Below are 16,879 nucleotides of genomic sequence, written 5' to 3'. Positions count from 1 at the left end.
GCCTACCTTGTCTTAGGACTTCACCACTCTGGGCCTCAGTTTCCCTCTCAGTAAGATGAAGATCATGATGGAGATTTGAAGGGATTGCATGAGATGATCCATATGAAGTGCTTAGCAGAATGCTGAGCACACGGTTGGCTTTCAATAAATTGGAGCTAAAACAAAAAGGGGACAGAGGATCCTGCTGTCCCATCTCCCTACTGACCCTGCTTCTTCTGGGGTATACATCTGGGGTGCAACTCATCAGAAATTTATGTCCCCTTTGCCCTCCTGGGCCCACTGTGGAGGGAGGGGTACCCAGGGTAGGGGGAGGCAGGGGCAGCAGAGGGTGGGAGCTGGTGGCCTTCCATATTCACCCAGAGTGGAGGACCACTTCTGGGGGGTGCAGTGAAGAGGAAAAACAGAACTATAGAAGAAGTCTTCCCTGCTGCTTCTCAATCCCTGGTCTTCTATGCACGGCTCAAGCCAGGACTAGTGTGGTTCAAGCTCCCACCTGGAGAACACATTCTGGAGGAAGAGTGAACAGGAACTCCAGCCTCTTCCTCGACGCACACTTCTTGTCCTGCGACCCCAAAGTACGGTGTGTCTTCTGGAAGAATAACTGCATGCACCCCCTTCTAAGCTGCTCCAGATTTCCTGGAAACAGGAAGCCCCAGTACCAGCCTCTGCTAGTCTCTCCAGCACTTTTGTTAATCAGGGCTTCCCAAGGCAGGGAGCTCAGGAGGTGGTTTCCAAATCCTCTGGGAGATCAATAGGCACTAAATGATGTTCCTGGGGAAAATCAACAGGCAGAGGAGAGGAAGATAGAGAAGGAAAAACAGAGTCCTGGCACAGTAGGGTACGTCATGCTGGACAGGCTGTCTCTGGGGTGCACGTGGGACCAGCGCTTGCCTGCAGTGGTGTGGCCTTGGGCAGTGAAGCCAAGAGGGGCTTGACTCAAACTCTAGGCCAAACCAATGGCCCCTAGAATGAATACTCAGTGAAATTCACATCAATGCATAAAGGGTATCAGAGCCTTTGTGGGCAGGATGTGAGATGTCAGAGGCCAGGAAGCAAGTGGATTCTGGAGGGAGCAATGGTGCAGAGTGGAACAGAGCCGCAAACGCCCCGGCCCAGAACAGGCTCAGCTCCGTAGCCGCAAGTAGGAGCACTCCCCTCTGCAGCCACCAGAGGTCAGAGGCTCCCGCTACTGGAACTGCAAGCGGCCCCGTCTGCCTGGCCTGCTCCTCGCCTTCCAGACCCAGCGTGGCCAAGACGTTTATGGTCTCTCTCAAGCCCAGGAGCCAACACCGGTCAACCCAAGGGAAGGAAGAGGACTCCTCACAGAACAGCCTCCATCCCCCTGCCAGGGGAGGCTGGGAGCTGAGCCTTGAGCTCAGGTCCTCAGCGTTTGCTTTCAGGAAGCTTGTTGTGGCAGACCGGGGACAAGGAAATGTTGTGAGCCGACCGGGGGCGAGGAAATGGCGTAGCATCCCTGGCCACCTGTGGGGGCCCCAGCCTCTGCTCCCCAGCTTCCTTCAGAGACAGAAGAGCCCCAGGGAGCGTCTTCCCTCGCAAGAGGCTGTCACTTGCCCTGCTCTTTCCTTCTCCATCCCTGCAGGCAGCCCTACACCCCAACCACCTCCATCCAGAACACTGAGCACACTTTGTTTAAACACTCAAGAGTCAGTCTTCACATGGACCTACAGCAGACTCAGGAAATTCTTTGTCCCATATTAAATACACTATCTTTCAAAAACCCATACGTGAACAGCATCACCATCCAGTTAAGAGACCTTGGCTCTTCCCCGACATTCAATCACTCACGGGTCCACCTGACCCTGCCTCGTTCTCGTCTGTTGCTCTCCTGAGCCTGGATGAAAACCCCACCACCAGTCTTGCCGTCGGCCTCCTGGCTCTCCCCGGCCTCCCCTCGGCTACCAGGCACATCTGTCCCTGCTGTCCCGCTGTTGGAAAGGCTTGGCAGGCTCCCCACGGCCCACAGTCCAACCTCATGGCCCGGCCCAGCCCACCACAGCTCCTGCCCCGGGGAACCTTCCCCACAGCCTTGTGAGGCTCTCACCGCTCCCTGAACACCCTGCGTGCGTGGCCAGGCTCCGGGCCTTTCCGGGGGCTGGCTGGTTCCTTCTTTGGGTGTGTGCTCCTCCCTTCTCCAGGTGAACATTCCCCCATCTGCCCAGATCCGGGAGAAATGTCCTCTTCTCTTGCAGTGCTGGCTGGTCCTTCCTACGTGTTTGGGTCACCTTCATCATGTCAAATGGCAAGGTCTCTCAGTTCTGTTTATGTGGCCTGACCAGAAAATGAGCTGTCGCCTGAGGACAAGGACCTTGACCAAGTGTACACGTTGCTCTGGAGTTACCCCAGGGACAAATGCATTATTGGGCACCTCGGAAGGGCTCAGGAAATGGTCGATGAATGAATGAATGTTCTCAGTGAAGGTGAAGTCATGATAAAAACCAAACCAGCGCTCCACCACAACAAATGCTTTAGGTAAGGACCTAAAGCCCGAAGCTCTCGCTCTCCTGGTGCCAGCTCGCTGACAAAGGTGAGGGTGAGGGGGCTTATCGACCTTCCACCTGGTCCCTTACTCCTCCCATTGTCCCTTGACACTCACACCCTGAGCCCCTGCCACATGCTGGCCAGCAGGCATGCGCTTACACGGATCACAGTGCCTCACCCTCAGCCCCACTTGATAGGTAAGGAGCCTGGGGCTCAGAAAGGTTGCCCCATGCATTCATTCAGCAAAGAGAAGGGCCACAAGGCTTGACTTCGGGCAGCTCTAAGGACGGCGCACTTGATCTTGGCACTGGCAGTGAGAAGTCCGGGGGAGTGTGGGGGGGGCCGGGTCCCGGCTTGGCCATCGAGCGACTGTAATCTCGGGCCATTCTCTTCATCAGTGTGGGCCTGCTTCCTCCTCTCATCACGGAGCAGGCGGGAGGCTCAAAAGGGGTGGGGGCTAGGGACGCATCTAAAAAGGACAAGGTGCAGCACAAACATAGAAGACCCAGTGGCTACGAATCTTTGCCGCTCCGACTCCCTTTCTCCGTCATGCTGTTTTCCTCCTTCCCCAGCTGTCCGAGGCTCTGGTTTCCTCCCCTAGACTCTGGTCCCAATTTCTGAGCACTGGTGTGACTTGACAAGGTCAGCCGAGCTTACACACGAGGAGCTGTCCATTGTCCTTATCTTGATCATCTGGAAACCCAGTGAACTTGCAGCCCTTGAGATGTTTCAGTTCCTAGGCCTGCCTGTCCTGGAAGGGACGCTCCTTCCCTCTGGGGCCCGTCCCAGTAACCCCCACGTACTTACTTTCCCCCACCCGCCTCTCCTCTCCCACCCTCTGGCCCACTCCTCCTGCCTTGCCACCCAAACCTGCACCACTAGGGGTAAAAACTGGCCTCCCAATGTCCCCCCTCATGTCTTGTGTGAGGGGCTGGATTTGGACGTGGGATCCAGGGAGGCACTTCTGTGCAATGCCATACTGACGAAGTCTCAGCTCCCTGATGCTCAGTCAAGTGCGTGCTGGGACAAAGGCACGAACACAGACAGAGCCTGTGGTATGGGAAGCACTGCACCTTTCCCTTCTTGCCAGAGCACAAAGGGTTTTTCCTTTTTATCATCCAGGAACCACAGTTCTCCCTTCCTAGCTCTTATAATTGGGGCAGGGACAATAATTCCATGATGGGAATTGGCACTCTGATTTCTCATCAAGAACTCCAAAGGTAGGCTATTTATACCTGCCGTTTCCTTTAGCATCAGAAAAGTCTCTATGAGGGGGAAGGAGCAGTTCTATTTCACAGACTACTTCATTCATTTGCGAGTCATTCATTCATCCGGATCTCTGGTATTTCCCAGCCCGAGTGGGAGCCCCGAGATTACTCCCTATGTCCTCCGGGAGCCATCAGTAACAAGCCGTAGTCTTGCCCCCACTTCATGCCAATACCAGGCAAGACCCGATAAGCCAGCCTCATTTCTCCCAAGGGGCTGGGCTAGGGCCTCTCAGCTATCCCTTCCCTCTCCATAGAGCGCTGGGAAAGGCTTCCAGAGCACGTGTACTCCCCGAACCCCCGAACCCCCACCACATCCAGAGAAGCCCTGCCTACGGGAAGGGAGCGACTCCGTCCCCCCACCTCACTGTCGGGCACACACAGGAGGCCAGGGAGCCTGCTGATTTTTCTTTTGCTCTGGCTCATTTTCCTTCTGGAGTAGCAGGCTCATCTCCTGCATTTTTAATAGCTGAGCATATTTAGCATTCAGCACATATGTGTGGGTTGATAAGGCCCAAAGAGAAGGCAACAAACCATGCAAGGAGTAAAGCCTCCCCCCTCTCCCATCCACATCAACGGGTTTGCAAGTATGAGTGTCCCTGTGGCTCCCTTCCTGGCCCGGGGTGGCCAAAGTGAGAGCAGATGGGAGTCAGACGGGCTGACCCAGTCCCTATGCGGGGCTAGTCCCCTGGCTGAGCAGGGAGCTCAGAAGTAAAGGCTGAAATGTTCATTTTTAGCTCAAAAGAGCCAAAGAGCCATAATTCCCTCTCAACTTCCACGTGGGGACAGACTCATCTTGCTGCTGTCCCTCGGCCTTTACGGGCTCCGTGGACACGTATATGGTGAGACGGCGGGCAGTGTATTCTTTGGGCCCTGGCCTCCCGCAGAGCAGGACGCAGTGGAGGGGGGCTCTGGGAGGTGCTGAATGGAGGGGCGGGTTGGGCTATGAGTGCTGCCGGGCAGATCCGTAGGGGACAAATCTGGTGGCACAGGGACACCCTCTCTGTTTCTCCCTTCTAACACAGAGTTATTCTTTAACCTCCCCAGGCACAGAAGGGAGAAAACAACACGCCTGCAGGCCATTTAACCTTGTGTGCGATGCCAGGAGGTCAGCCTGAACTCAGGAGTGCTATTTTTTACTGCCGTACACGGGAATTTGAGCTACTTGGAAAAGGGCGCCCCTAACCTGCTGTTAAATCTAATCTAAAGGCCATGGTCCACCACCTGCACACAAGCCTTATGCTTTTCTGACCTTTAGGGGCTGCTACAGAGCTCCTTTGGGGCAGGGGAACCTCTGCACGGCCTGCCTGGGTCCACCAGGCCCATTCCCACCTCACACCCAGCAGCAGCCGGCTAATCTGAGAGCAGGGCAAAGGTGCCTCCCACCCATGAATTTGTCAGCTCCTGGGGGGAGCAGAACATCACAGAGATGCCAGGAGCCACATTCACGCACCTGTGAATCCAAGAACCAGAGGGCCCCACCCAGAGTCACCCGGCCTAGGTGTCCAGATCTGTGCTGTGTGATGGAGCAGTCACTAGCCATTTGTGGCTACTGAGCACTTTTTTCAAAAAAAGATTTTATTTATTTGTCAGAGAGAGAGAGAGAGAAAGAGAGAGCACAAGCAGAGGGAACGGCAGAGGGAGAAGCACGCTCCCCGCTGAGCAGGGAGCCCAATGTGGGACTTGATTCCAGGACCCTGGGATCATGACCTGAGCCAAAGGCAGACGCTTAGCCGACTGAGCCACCCAGGCATCCCACTATTGAGCACTTTAAAAAGTGGTTGAGGAACTGAATTTTAAATTTTATTGAATTTGAGGAACTTGACTCAGTTATTAGAAAATGCTTAGGTGTGTTTCGAACAACCTGGGTATCAGAATTCATTTTGTAATCTCTAGTTGTTTATGAAATCTAAATATACGATTAAGTATTTCTGATGAAAATTTAGTGTCCAAACTGACACATGCTGTAAGTATAAAACACAGGATTTCAAAGACTTGGTAGGAAAAAAAAAAAAGAACGAAAATGATCTCACTGATTAGATGTTGAAATTATAAGATTGTGGATACGTTAGGTTAAATAAAATGCCTTGTTAAAAACTGTGATCTTTTCACTTTTTCCAACGTGGCCACTAGAAAATTTACCGTTCCACCTGTGTCACACATATTTCCACTGGAGAGTGCCAGTCCAAACAGTTGTAGATAAAAGGTTAACTGTCTCCAAGAATAGAAATCTTACAAACCCTTTCGATGGTCAGATCAATTTCATTCAATTCAACAAATATTTACCGACAAGGGGACCATGACTGCTGAGTGTGAGGCCAGGCAATTACTACTGAGCAGAAGGAGTGACAGGAGGTCTAACCTGGGGCACACCCCAGATAGAGTCACAGGAGAGGTAGAAATGAAGTGCTGTGGGAGTTAAACGGAGATGCCAATGTATCAGGGGCCTGTGGGGAAGAGGTGGGTGGGGCGCAGGGTTCAAGAGGAAGGTGGCCGGTGGGACAGGCAGTGAGGATTTGCACCAGGAAAGAAGTGCCAGCATGCTGTGGGAAGAATCTCGGCTTAGCAGTCCCTTCCCCCGGCCCCCTACTCTCTCGGCCCTGCCCTTGGTCCCTGCTCCTCTCAGGCCACGTACCCTCCCTGGAGGATCCATGTGTACCTACAGTCTCAATGCCTGTGTCCACACTGATGACTCAAAGCTCCATTCCCAGCCCATGCCTCTCTCCTGGCCTCTGGGTCCACACGTGCAACGCCACCAACCGAACATCTCCATGTGGGTGCTTTACTGCATTTCGCTTTGTCGCACTTCGCACACACTGTGTTGAACAAGTCTTTCGGTGCCCTTTTTCCAACAGCCGCCTGTTTACTTTGCGTCTCTCTGTCACATTTTGGTAATTCTTGCAATATTTCAAACTTTGCATTATTACCATATCTGTTATCGGTGATCTTTGATGTTACTACTGGAATCATGGTTTTGGGGCACTAGGAACCGAATTCATGTTAAGACCACAAATGTAATTGATCAACAAGTGTATTCTGATGGCTCCCCTGTCCAGCCGTTCTTAGCCGTTCTGTCTCTCCCTCTCCTTGGGCCTCCCCCATCCCCTGAGACATAACAGTCTTGAAATCAGCCCAGTGAATAACCCCACAATAGCCTGTAAGTGTTCAAGGGAAAAAAGGAGTCACTTGTCTCTCATTTTAAACCGAAAGCTAGAAATGCTTAAGAGTGTAGCGAGGAAGGCACGCTGAAAGTCAAGAGAGGCCAAAAGCTTGGCCTCTTGCACCGGTTCACCAAGTCGTGAATGCAAAGGAAAAATTACTGAAGGAAATTAAAAGTGCTACTCCAGCAAACACATGAATGATAAGAAAGCAAAACAGCCTTATTGCTGATATGGAGAATGTTTTAGCAGTCTGGGCAGAAGATCAAACCAGCCACAACACTCCCTTCAGCCAAAGCCCGGTCCAGAGCAAGGCCCTAACTCTTTTCAATTCTAGGAAGGCTGAGAGAGGAGAGGAAGCTATAGAAGAAAAGTCTGAAGCTAGCAGAGGCTGGTTCATGAGGTTTAAGGAAAGAAGCTGGCTCTCTAACATAAGAGTGGAAGGTGAAGCAGAAGGTGCTGATGTAGAAGCTGCAGCAAGTTATTCCAGAAGATCTAGCTGAGATCATGAATGAAGGTGGCTACACTACACAACAGGTTTTCAGTGTAGATGAAACAACATTCTATTGGAAGAAGATGCCATCTGGGACTTTCGTAGCTAGAGAGAAGTCAACGCCTGGCTTTAAAGCTTCACAGGACAGGCCGACTATCCTGATAGGCAGCCGGTGACCTAAAGTCAGTCTACCTAATGCTCATTTACGATTCCAAAAATCCTGGGGCCCTTAAGAATTACACTAAATCTACTCTGCCTGTGCTCTCTAAATGAAACACCAAAGCCTGCATGACACCACATCTGTATACAACATGGTTTATTGAATCTTTTCAGCCCATTGTTGCAAACTACTGCTCAGAAAAAGAAAAAAAAAAAGATTCCTTTTAAAATATGACTGCTCATTGACAATGAACCTGGTCACCCAAGAGCTCTGATGGAGATGGACAACGAGATTCATGTTGTTCTCAGGCCTGCTAACACAGCGTCCAGTTCTGCAGCCCGTGGATCAGGGAGTCATTTTGAGTTTCAAGTCTTACTATTGAAGAAATACCTTTCATAAGGCTACAGCTGCCACAGACTGTGATTCCCCTGAGGGGTCTGGGCAAAGTGAACTGAAAACCTTCTGGGAAGGATTGACCAGTCTAGATGCCATGAAGAGGCGTTTGAGGCTTCAGCGGAGGAAGGAACTGCAGGAGGGTGGAACAGCCAGAGAACTAGGGTGAGAAGTGGAGCCTGAAGACGTGGCTGAACTGTTACAGTCTCATGACAGAACTTGAACAGAGGAGGAGTCGCTCCTGCTGGAGGAGCAAAAAAAGTGGTTTCCTGAGATGGACTCTCTCCTGGAGAAGATGCTGAGAAGACTGTAGAAATGACAGCAAAGGGTTGAGCATATGGCAGAAATCTGGTGGATAAAGCAGTGGCAGGGTTTGAGAGGATGGACTCCAATGTTGAAAGGAGTTCTATTGTGGGTAAAATGCTATCGAAGAGCATCGCATGCTACAGAGAAATCCTTCTTGAAAGGAAGAGTCAACCAATGTGACAAATTTCACTGTTGTCTTACTTTAAAAACTTGCCACAGCCACCCCAACCTCCAGCAACCGCCACCCCGATCAGCCTGCAGCCATCCACATCGAGGCAAGACCCTCCACCAGCAAAAAGATGACAACTCCCCGAAAGCTCAGATGATGGTAAGCTCTTTTCATAGCAATAAAGTATTTTTAAATTAAGATGTATACACTGTTTTTTAAAGACATAATGCTGTTGCACACTTAATAGACTACAGTCTAGTGTATACATAACTTTTATATACATCGGGAAACCCCAAAATTCATGCGACTTGCTTTATCGCGCTATTTGCTTTATTGCGGTGGTCTGGACCAGAACCTGCACTATTCTCTGAGGTGTTTGCACTTCATACTTCACGGACTTCCCAGTTTAATCCATCCTCTCCTTCCCACCCTAAACTCTGGCCCTTCCTATCCTCCTCTTGAGAAAGCGGCAGGACCAGTCACCCTGTTGTCCGGGCCTGGGAGGTCAGCGGCCTCCTGGTCTTCTCCTGTACTCCATGCTCTGTGTGCAGTGAATGCTGAGGTCCTGTGGCGGCTTCCTGCCTAATATTTCTCCCACCTGGCCCCTTCTGCACATGCCCACGACTGCTGCCTGCGTGCAGGATGTCCCCGCACCTCACCTGGGTTATCAAAAGCACCCTCACTGTTCTTGCTGCTTTCTGAGTGGCCCCTCAAGCCATCCTTTACACTGCTGGCAGGGGAAAGCTGCTGTAGTTGGGGGTGGGGGGAGGCCGAAGGAAGGAGAATCCCAAGCAGGCTCCATGCCCAGCTCAGAGCCTGACGTGGGGCTCGATCTCACCACCCCGAGATCATGACCTGAGCCGAAATCACAAGTCAGATGCTTAACTGCCTGAGCCGCCCAGGCACCCCTGGAAGTTGCTCCTTTAACAGCTCCATGCAGCCTTCAGGATGAAGTCCAAATCCCTGAACATAGCACATAGAGCGGAACTTTATAATATAGCCCTGCCCACCTACCTACGTTCACCTCCCACCTCTCCCCACGTGCACATACGTCTGTGCATTCTGTTCCCTTTGCCTGGGACCCTCTTCCCACTTTCTTAAAAAAAAAAAAGTAAAAAAAAAAAAAAACCACAAACCAATCCTGTGGTAAAATATATATAACATAACATTCAGCATTCGAATCCAGTTTTCTTTCTCTAGATTATTCCTACTTATCCTTCAAATTCAGCTCAAGGGTGACCTCTTCTAAAAAACCTTTCCTGAGTCCTCAGACTGGAGTAGGTGCCCATCTTTTGTGCTACCAATCTTAGTTCTTAAACACATTGTACTCTGTGTTAACCTATGTCTCTTTTTATTACAGACTCCCTAAGAGAGTCTGTGTCTGTTTTTTTTAAGGTTTTATTTATTTGTGAGAGAGAGAGAGAGAGAGCGTGCAAAAGTGCATAAGCCGGGGTGGGGGGAGGTGCAGAGGGAGAGGGAGAAGCAGATTCCCCACTGAGCAGGAAGCCTGATGTGGGGCTTGATCCCAGGACCGTGATATCATGCGTGACTAGAGCTGAAGGCAGATGCTTAACTGACTGAGCCACCCAGGTGCCCTGAGAGTCTTTGTCTTATTTAATTTTGTATCCCCAAGGCTGCAGTGTACAGTTGTACAGGTTATGCACTGCACCAGGATGTCTGCTTGAGGAAGTGAGTAGGGGATGAAGACCATTAGCCAACAGGGCACTCTGGGACAGGGCTGTATCCAGGTCTTTTTCTATCTTGCACAAAGATGCCATGGAGGACATCGGGGGCCCTATGTATCCTCAGGCCTTGTTATAGAATTGGCACATAGTATTATAGTAGGTGCTTATTAAATGTTAAATTGAGTAAAGACAGATGGATGTATGTTCTAGACAAAGGTACCAGAGGAAGACATGGTGGGGAAGCTGGGGTAATGGGACGGGACTGGAGGACTGGATTAGGGGGTTTGGAACCAGTTTGTAGAGGGTCTCTGATGTTGGGCTGAGGGCCTAACTCTTAATCCAGTAGGCAGTGAGGAAGCTTTGAGAATTTTTGAGATGACTGTGACTTAGAATCACAAAAGATTCAGGCTTGAAAAGGAGACTCAGAGGAGTGAGGTGACTTGCTCCAGGTCACACAGAGAGTTCGTAGCTGAGCCCAGACTTGAACTGGCTTCTCTTGCCCCCCGGCTCAGTGCTGGCTCTTTCACACTGCTCTCTGAGGAAGCCTGCCAGAGCCAAGGCGGAGCCCTCCGAGTCTCCAAGAAAAGTCTTCCCAGCCTTCCCGACACACTCCTGGTGATGGAGGGTAGGGGGCTGAGAGCCGGGCTGGTGGAGGTGGGCGGGGAGAGGAGGAGGCAGCTGCCGCCCACGCTCAGGCTCCTTCGTGGCGCACCCCTTGTCAGTCTTCAGATCCGTCTACTCGAAGGTGGGCAATCATGGGCTAGCTTTCTGCTCTTCACACAAGGTGAGCACTCTAGTTTCTGGAGCCTCTTTGTCTCATAAGAAGGATTTCCCTCCTTGCAGTCCTTTCGGTTGCTCTTCTTGGGGCCCCTGGCTAATGTTCTCAGGCTCTTTCAGAACCATGCTGCCCTGGCTAAAGGGCCCGGCCCACGGCGTCTTCACAACAGCGTGTGGCGTTGATCTGAGCAGAGCATGGGGGCTGATCTAACCCAGGGGTCTCCCTGAAGGCCGGCCTGCCTCGAGACGTCTTGGAGCATGTCTCATGACGCTGGGACCACGTCTATCGTCTGTCATCCATTGTGTTTTCCTGTTATGATCTTCCGTGACCCCCGATTCTCCTTCCGGCTCATCCCTCACGAGCTCCTGGTCCAGCTCTCTTCCACTGGTTCCTCAGTACTCTGGACTTCCTTAGAAATTACTTTATGCTTTTCCATTTTCAACTTCATTTCTCTAGTTCTGCAGAGAGATTTGACTTCTCAACCTTTACCACCAGTTGGAGGAGCTCTGTCCTTTGGCGCACATAACCATGAGGATGGGAACATTATCACCACATTTTTATTGAATGTGTGCTCCGCTCCAGGCATTTGCGCTTGCCGCCTTTATAAAAACTAGCTCCCTCGGTCCTCACGACAATTCCACGGGGTTGAGCTCTCAGTAGCCCCATTTTACAGATGAGGAAAACTGAGGCACAGCAGATTGAGCAACTTGCCCAGAGTCACCCAGCTGAGATCCGCACACGGGCAGTGATGCCGGAGCTTACATCGAGACACCAGGGGCTGCCTCGGCAAGGACGCTTGCCGGCACTCTCCGAGTTCACTGACACAACGGGGCCTCTCACTCTGAGCAAGCAGGTCCAGAGGCCACCCACCGTCACTCTCAGGCTGGATCCTCCCTAACCTGCTACATCCTCCTACTAGATGGCCCAGGGACGCTAACGAGTGGAGAGAACAAAGCGTGCCCACGAGGCCCAGCTGCACGACAGGTAACTCCCCTCCTTGACAGCTGTGTCTAAACCTTTCCACTCTATCACAAGAGGCTCTCTAATTGATCTGGCATAATGAGCTCTTTACTAAGTCATCATAATTTCCAGTGAGCAGTGACAAACTAATTGATGGATGATTTTAGTCCACAGCTTTACTAGGTATGAACTTAAGTGTAATTAACTATCATTAATTAACAGAACACTTTTTCTCTTTAAATATACAAACTAGGCAGGCTCCACACTTATCCCTTGTCTGCCTTCATGACACCGGAATGAGAAGAGAAGGTTAGTGCCTCTCTCAGAAGCCAGTCCTGAAGTGTCCCATGTTGGGGCTATCAGCTTTTGAAGACGTTCACCTTCTGCCTCCTGATCTCCTTTTCAGGTCTGGTTTCCTATCTGTCCACTCCACAGGTAACCTTTTCCTGACTTTTGGGTAAAGACTGAGATTAAAAAAAATGGACCCAAAGACTCTGATTCTCCACAGCCACCTGCAACTAGCCCTCTCCCACCCCATCAAAGGGGTGACATTGTCTTAGGATTTCCTCTTTTCTTCCCAATTACCTGCCTCTGTGGACGGCTCTTCTGGCAGGAAGGCAGGGAGGCTCGCTGGGGCCCTGCCTCCCAAGGCTTCACTCCCCGCGGGGCAAACTGTCCGTGCTTTTGGTTATTTACATCAGTGCTTCTCTTCACTGGGGCGGAAAATTGAGAGATGACCACCTAACTGAGGAATATTTCCCTGGCACCCTGTTCCTTGACACGACTTGGCTCAGCTCTCAGGAACGGAAAGGCTTCCCCCGTCAGGCACGCGGTGCTCTAAGGCCCCATGTGCCCTCTAGGGGTTTAGGTTGCTCGTCTTAGTCCCAGTCCCATCGTGTGCTGGTTTTCTGTCCATTCCCTCTCCCCATTCCCCAAATTCCTGGACTCACGCCCAGGAACAAAGCCAGAGGGTAAACACCGGTTCCTGTGGTAACGGGGGGGGGGGGCAGGGGGGCGCCCGACACTCACCATGGTTTGTCCCTCGATCCTTTTGCAGAAAAGACCGTGTGCTGTTTGCTGCTAGAGGTAAGTAGATTGTCTTTGGGCGTTTTGAATGGCTTTGAGGTGCTGCTGACAGAGTTCTGGCCGCTGAGACAGGCTTTTGTTTTCACCTGTGCTAACGATGTCCTGGAATTGGAGGGTGGAGTTGCTGGGGAGGGAGAAGGTCTACACATTGAACCATGTCTTCTCTCTGCAGAGCAAGAAAGAAGGGAACTCAGCACATCATCTGAAGCAAGTGAGACTCACATGGCTCATGCATACTCAAACACACAACAGGCAAAGAGAAAAGTGTTTATCTTGCGGGGTCGGCAGCCCTGGAGCCCAGGTCTGACTAGGATTTTGTCTTGACATCTGCTCCTATCCCACCAATGATAAGTGATGACGTTCTGAATTTCTGTATCAAATGGCATGCTAAACTAATACCCAGGTTCTCACAGGAGGCCTTCACCAGGCTAGCCTCATGCAAAACCACCTCCACAGGACCAGCAGAGGGGACACCAGGTGTTCCCGGAACAAAGTGGGGTAACCACACAGCCAAAGTGATCCCCAGACAGCTACATGGAGGCCCCAAGGTCCCTCAGGGCAGCGGGCAGGGCAGGACTCTAAAGAGAACAAATAGACAATTCTTGAACCTGGCCCCCTCCCCAACCTCCAGCAGGAGCACGAAGGTCAGAAGGGACCAGAAGGGCTGAATGAAATGCCAGGAAGTGGCCCGGCTTCTGTCCACATGCCACTGTGGCCTCTGCAGGGCTCACTGAGGGCCAGACCCTAGCTGCTGGTCCAGAACCTGCAGGAGGACATCTGTGCTCGAGGGAGAAGTCACAGATGTGGGGCCTGGGTGTAGGCGGATGGGCACAGCTTCTTGAGGTTCTACAGAAAATACTAGAGTTCTGGGCAGAGATGCCTTGCTTGTTCTCACTCTGGCAGCCCCTGTGGTTGGACTCAGTGGGCAGGATGAGGGTGCTGACCCGGACAACAGGTGCACGACATAAAGTCCTTAACGGTTATAGGGTAACAGGTTTCATCCACGATAAGGACCCCCTCTCAAGAAAAACGCACATTTACACATGCACAGAAACTTTGTAATCAATTATAGGAAGGAATCCTGGACCCCCAAAAGACAAAGGCTCTGAAATCCTAAGTCCCCTCTGGCTCTCCGGCGCCCACTACAGGGCCCCCCCATATAGCTATTAGTGTTTCGTTCATGTGCTGAATAAATAAACGAAATTATATCAGACGTCCTGATGGGGGGGCACCTGGCTGGCTTAGTCAGTGGGGCACATGACTCTTGATCTCGGTGTTGTAAGTTCGAGCCCCACACTGGGGTACAGATTACTTAAAAATATAATCTTCAAAAAAAAAAAAAAAAAGAAAAAGATGTCCTGATGGGAAGAACTAGAGATCACAAATCTGGAAATCTGGGTTGAATGCTGATAATGACCAAGGTGGGAGGTGAAGATGGCAGTCCACGTTGTCCGTCCATCACCAGGCTGGGTATCAGGCTTTTCTCACGAGTAAGACATTACTGGAGGTTAGCTATTCCAGGCACCTGACCCGGGAGAAGAAAGCCAGACTAACCTGGCGATCGGGAATGGGCCTTTGGGGTTTCCTCTGGGCTCCCTCATACCGATGGGCTTCTGGGTTGTCTCAAGCAGATTGACTCTCGTCCTCTGATGACGTGGGAACTGGGGGGAACACTCTTGCCTCATCTGTGCTTGTGGGTTGCCCACGCTGAGTTACTTTACCGGGTGGGTTTTCTTCGTTGAGCCAGAGTAGACCTTGCATCCATGCTCAGGTCCCAGAACCATTCTGCTGTAGGTCTTACAAATCAAGAGCTCGCCTCCTAAGGGAGGCTCTGATCACGGTGACCCGGGTTCCCCACTTTACATCCGTACGCAGACTTTCTTTCCTGCACCAGTGGCTGCCAAGTTTGTTCTTGAATCTCAGGGGACAGAAGTACGGGTCTCTTTTTGGGATACCTTGAGAGAGTGAGACATTTACTCCAGTCTGAACAATAAGGAGCAGTTCAAATAGGAAACACTGCTTTAATCTGTTTATTACAATTCAAAACTACACATTTTAAAAAAAAATTAAGGGGGGGTGCCTGGGTGGCTCAGTTGTTAAGCGTCTGCCTTCGGCTCAGGTCGTGATCCCAGGGTCCTGGGATCGAGCCCTGCGTCGGGCTCCCTGCTCGGCGGGAAGCCTGCTTCTCCCTCTCCCACTCCCCCTGCTTGTGTTCCTGCTCTCGCTGTGTCTCTGTCAAATAAATAAATAAAATCTTAAAAAAAATTAAGATGAGCGAAGGCAGACGCTTAACTGACTGAGCCACCCAGGGGCCCCTCCCTATCTTCAAGTTTTGATGAATATTCAAGAGCCGGCCCCAGGGCATCTGTTTTGATGTAGTGGGAGAACGCTGGGTAGCGAGCAGCCAGAGGTCTAGGCCCCGACTCCAGCCACACGGCGGTATTGGGCGTATGGCCCAGAGTTCACCACTAATACAGTCTCAGTCTCCATGTCTTTACCTGGCTTCTAAGGTCTCTTGCCTCTCCATTACCATAAATACAAGGATTCTTACACCCGCTCCTTCTCTCCTCATCCCTCATGATTCTCTAATATTACGGCAATAATTACAGCCGAAGTATTGAAATATTTTACCCAGGCAGGGTCTTCCTTGGAGGAATTCATCCTTTGTGAAATTGTACTGGCCTTTACAACCCCTGTGAGGCAGGCAGGAAGCAGCCAGGCGTCTCCACCCTCCTCACGGCTGACTGGCCAAAGAAGACCCAGATCGGCGAGGTAACTCACCAAGGTCAGGGCCAATGGCTACGTGAGGAATGGGCCTCTGTGCCGTGTGCAGGGGCCGAGCGCCTTCTCAGGAAGACAGGAAATGGGGTGTACTGCGACCAAGATTTGGAAGCCAGGAAATTAGGAAATGCAGGATTCAGAATCTCGGAAGGTCAGAACTGGATTGAAAGTCAGCCGGTCCGATCTCGTTGCTGATGGACGAGGTTAGAGGAGTTATCAGTTACCAGCTTGCAGGGCGAAGCTAGGTGGGGGCCACACCAAGACCAGAACCAAGTCTTCTCACTTCAAATCCATAGTTATTGCTGCCCTTCCGAAGCGTCTGGCTTAGCAATTCCTTTTTTGGCAAGGGTTTCGAGAATGAAAATATGACTTTGATGTTTACCACCACGGTTTTGAAATTTTCTTCGTTTACTCACTTGCTGATCACTTGCTCAAGCTGACACAGTGGGTAGGGGGAAAGGATGTGCAGAAATAGTCCTCAGCTCTGGTGGAGAGGTAAGCTTTGATAACGAAGAGAAATTTTGTTTTCCTAACTAAGAGTTAAAAATAATACAAGTAAATGGAGAGAGACAAATACCATATGATCTCACTCATATGTGGAATTTAAGAAACGAAACAAATGAACAAAGTAAAAAAAAAAAGAGAGACAAACCAAAAAACAGACTCTTAACTAGGGAAAACAAACTGGTGGTTGCCAGAGGGGAGGTGGGTGGGGGAAATGGGTGAAATCAGTGATGGGGATTAAGATTAAGAGTACACTTGTCGTGGGGCGCCTGGTGGCTCAGTCAGTGAAGCGTCTGACGCTTGATTTCAGCTCAGGACCCTGAGATCAAGCCCTGTGTCGGGCTCTGTGCTGGGCGTGGAGCCTGCCTCAGATTCTCTCTCTCCCTCCCCCATTGCTCCCCACTCAACTCGCACGCCCTCTCTTAAAAAAAAAAAAAGAGTATACTTGTAATGAGCAGGGAGTAACGTACAGAATTGTTGAATCACTATATTGTGCACCTGAAACTAATATAACACTGTATGTTAACTCTATGGGAATTATAGTTTTTAAATAATAATAATACAAGTAAACAAAGATAAATCACAAGGAAGGGTGCCACTGAGGACAAAACGAATGAGCCAGACCAAGGATTCTAAAATCAT

The 16,879-nt window shown here is 50.9% G+C and overlaps 1 protein-coding gene across 14 annotated transcripts in view; it reads right to left on the bottom strand.

Moving 5' to 3' along the window:
- The window catches only part of ATXN7L1 (ataxin 7 like 1), a 226,481-nt gene that overhangs the window by 36,017 nt on the left and 173,585 nt on the right, over nucleotides 1-16,879 (bottom strand). For all 14 annotated transcript variants that reach the window (XR_003208534.2, XM_025872720.2, XM_025872721.2 and 11 more), the window contains one exon: nucleotides 12,896-13,118. Coding sequence is in view for 13 of the 14 variants with exons in the window: in XM_025872720.2 (XP_025728505.1) it covers nucleotides 12,896-13,118 (223 nt within the window). In the remaining variant the exon portion in view is untranslated. The remainder of the gene's footprint in view (nucleotides 1-12,895; nucleotides 13,119-16,879) is intronic.

This window comes from Callorhinus ursinus, unplaced genomic scaffold (assembly GCF_003265705.2).
Source record: "Callorhinus ursinus isolate GAN/ISIS: 27379988/994484 unplaced genomic scaffold, GSC_fseal_2.0 scaffold12, whole genome shotgun sequence".
In the NCBI taxonomy this organism is placed as follows: domain Eukaryota; kingdom Metazoa; phylum Chordata; class Mammalia; order Carnivora; family Otariidae; genus Callorhinus; species Callorhinus ursinus.
Note: the sequence above shows the minus strand (reverse complement) of the source record. Positions and strands in the feature narration are given on the sequence as shown.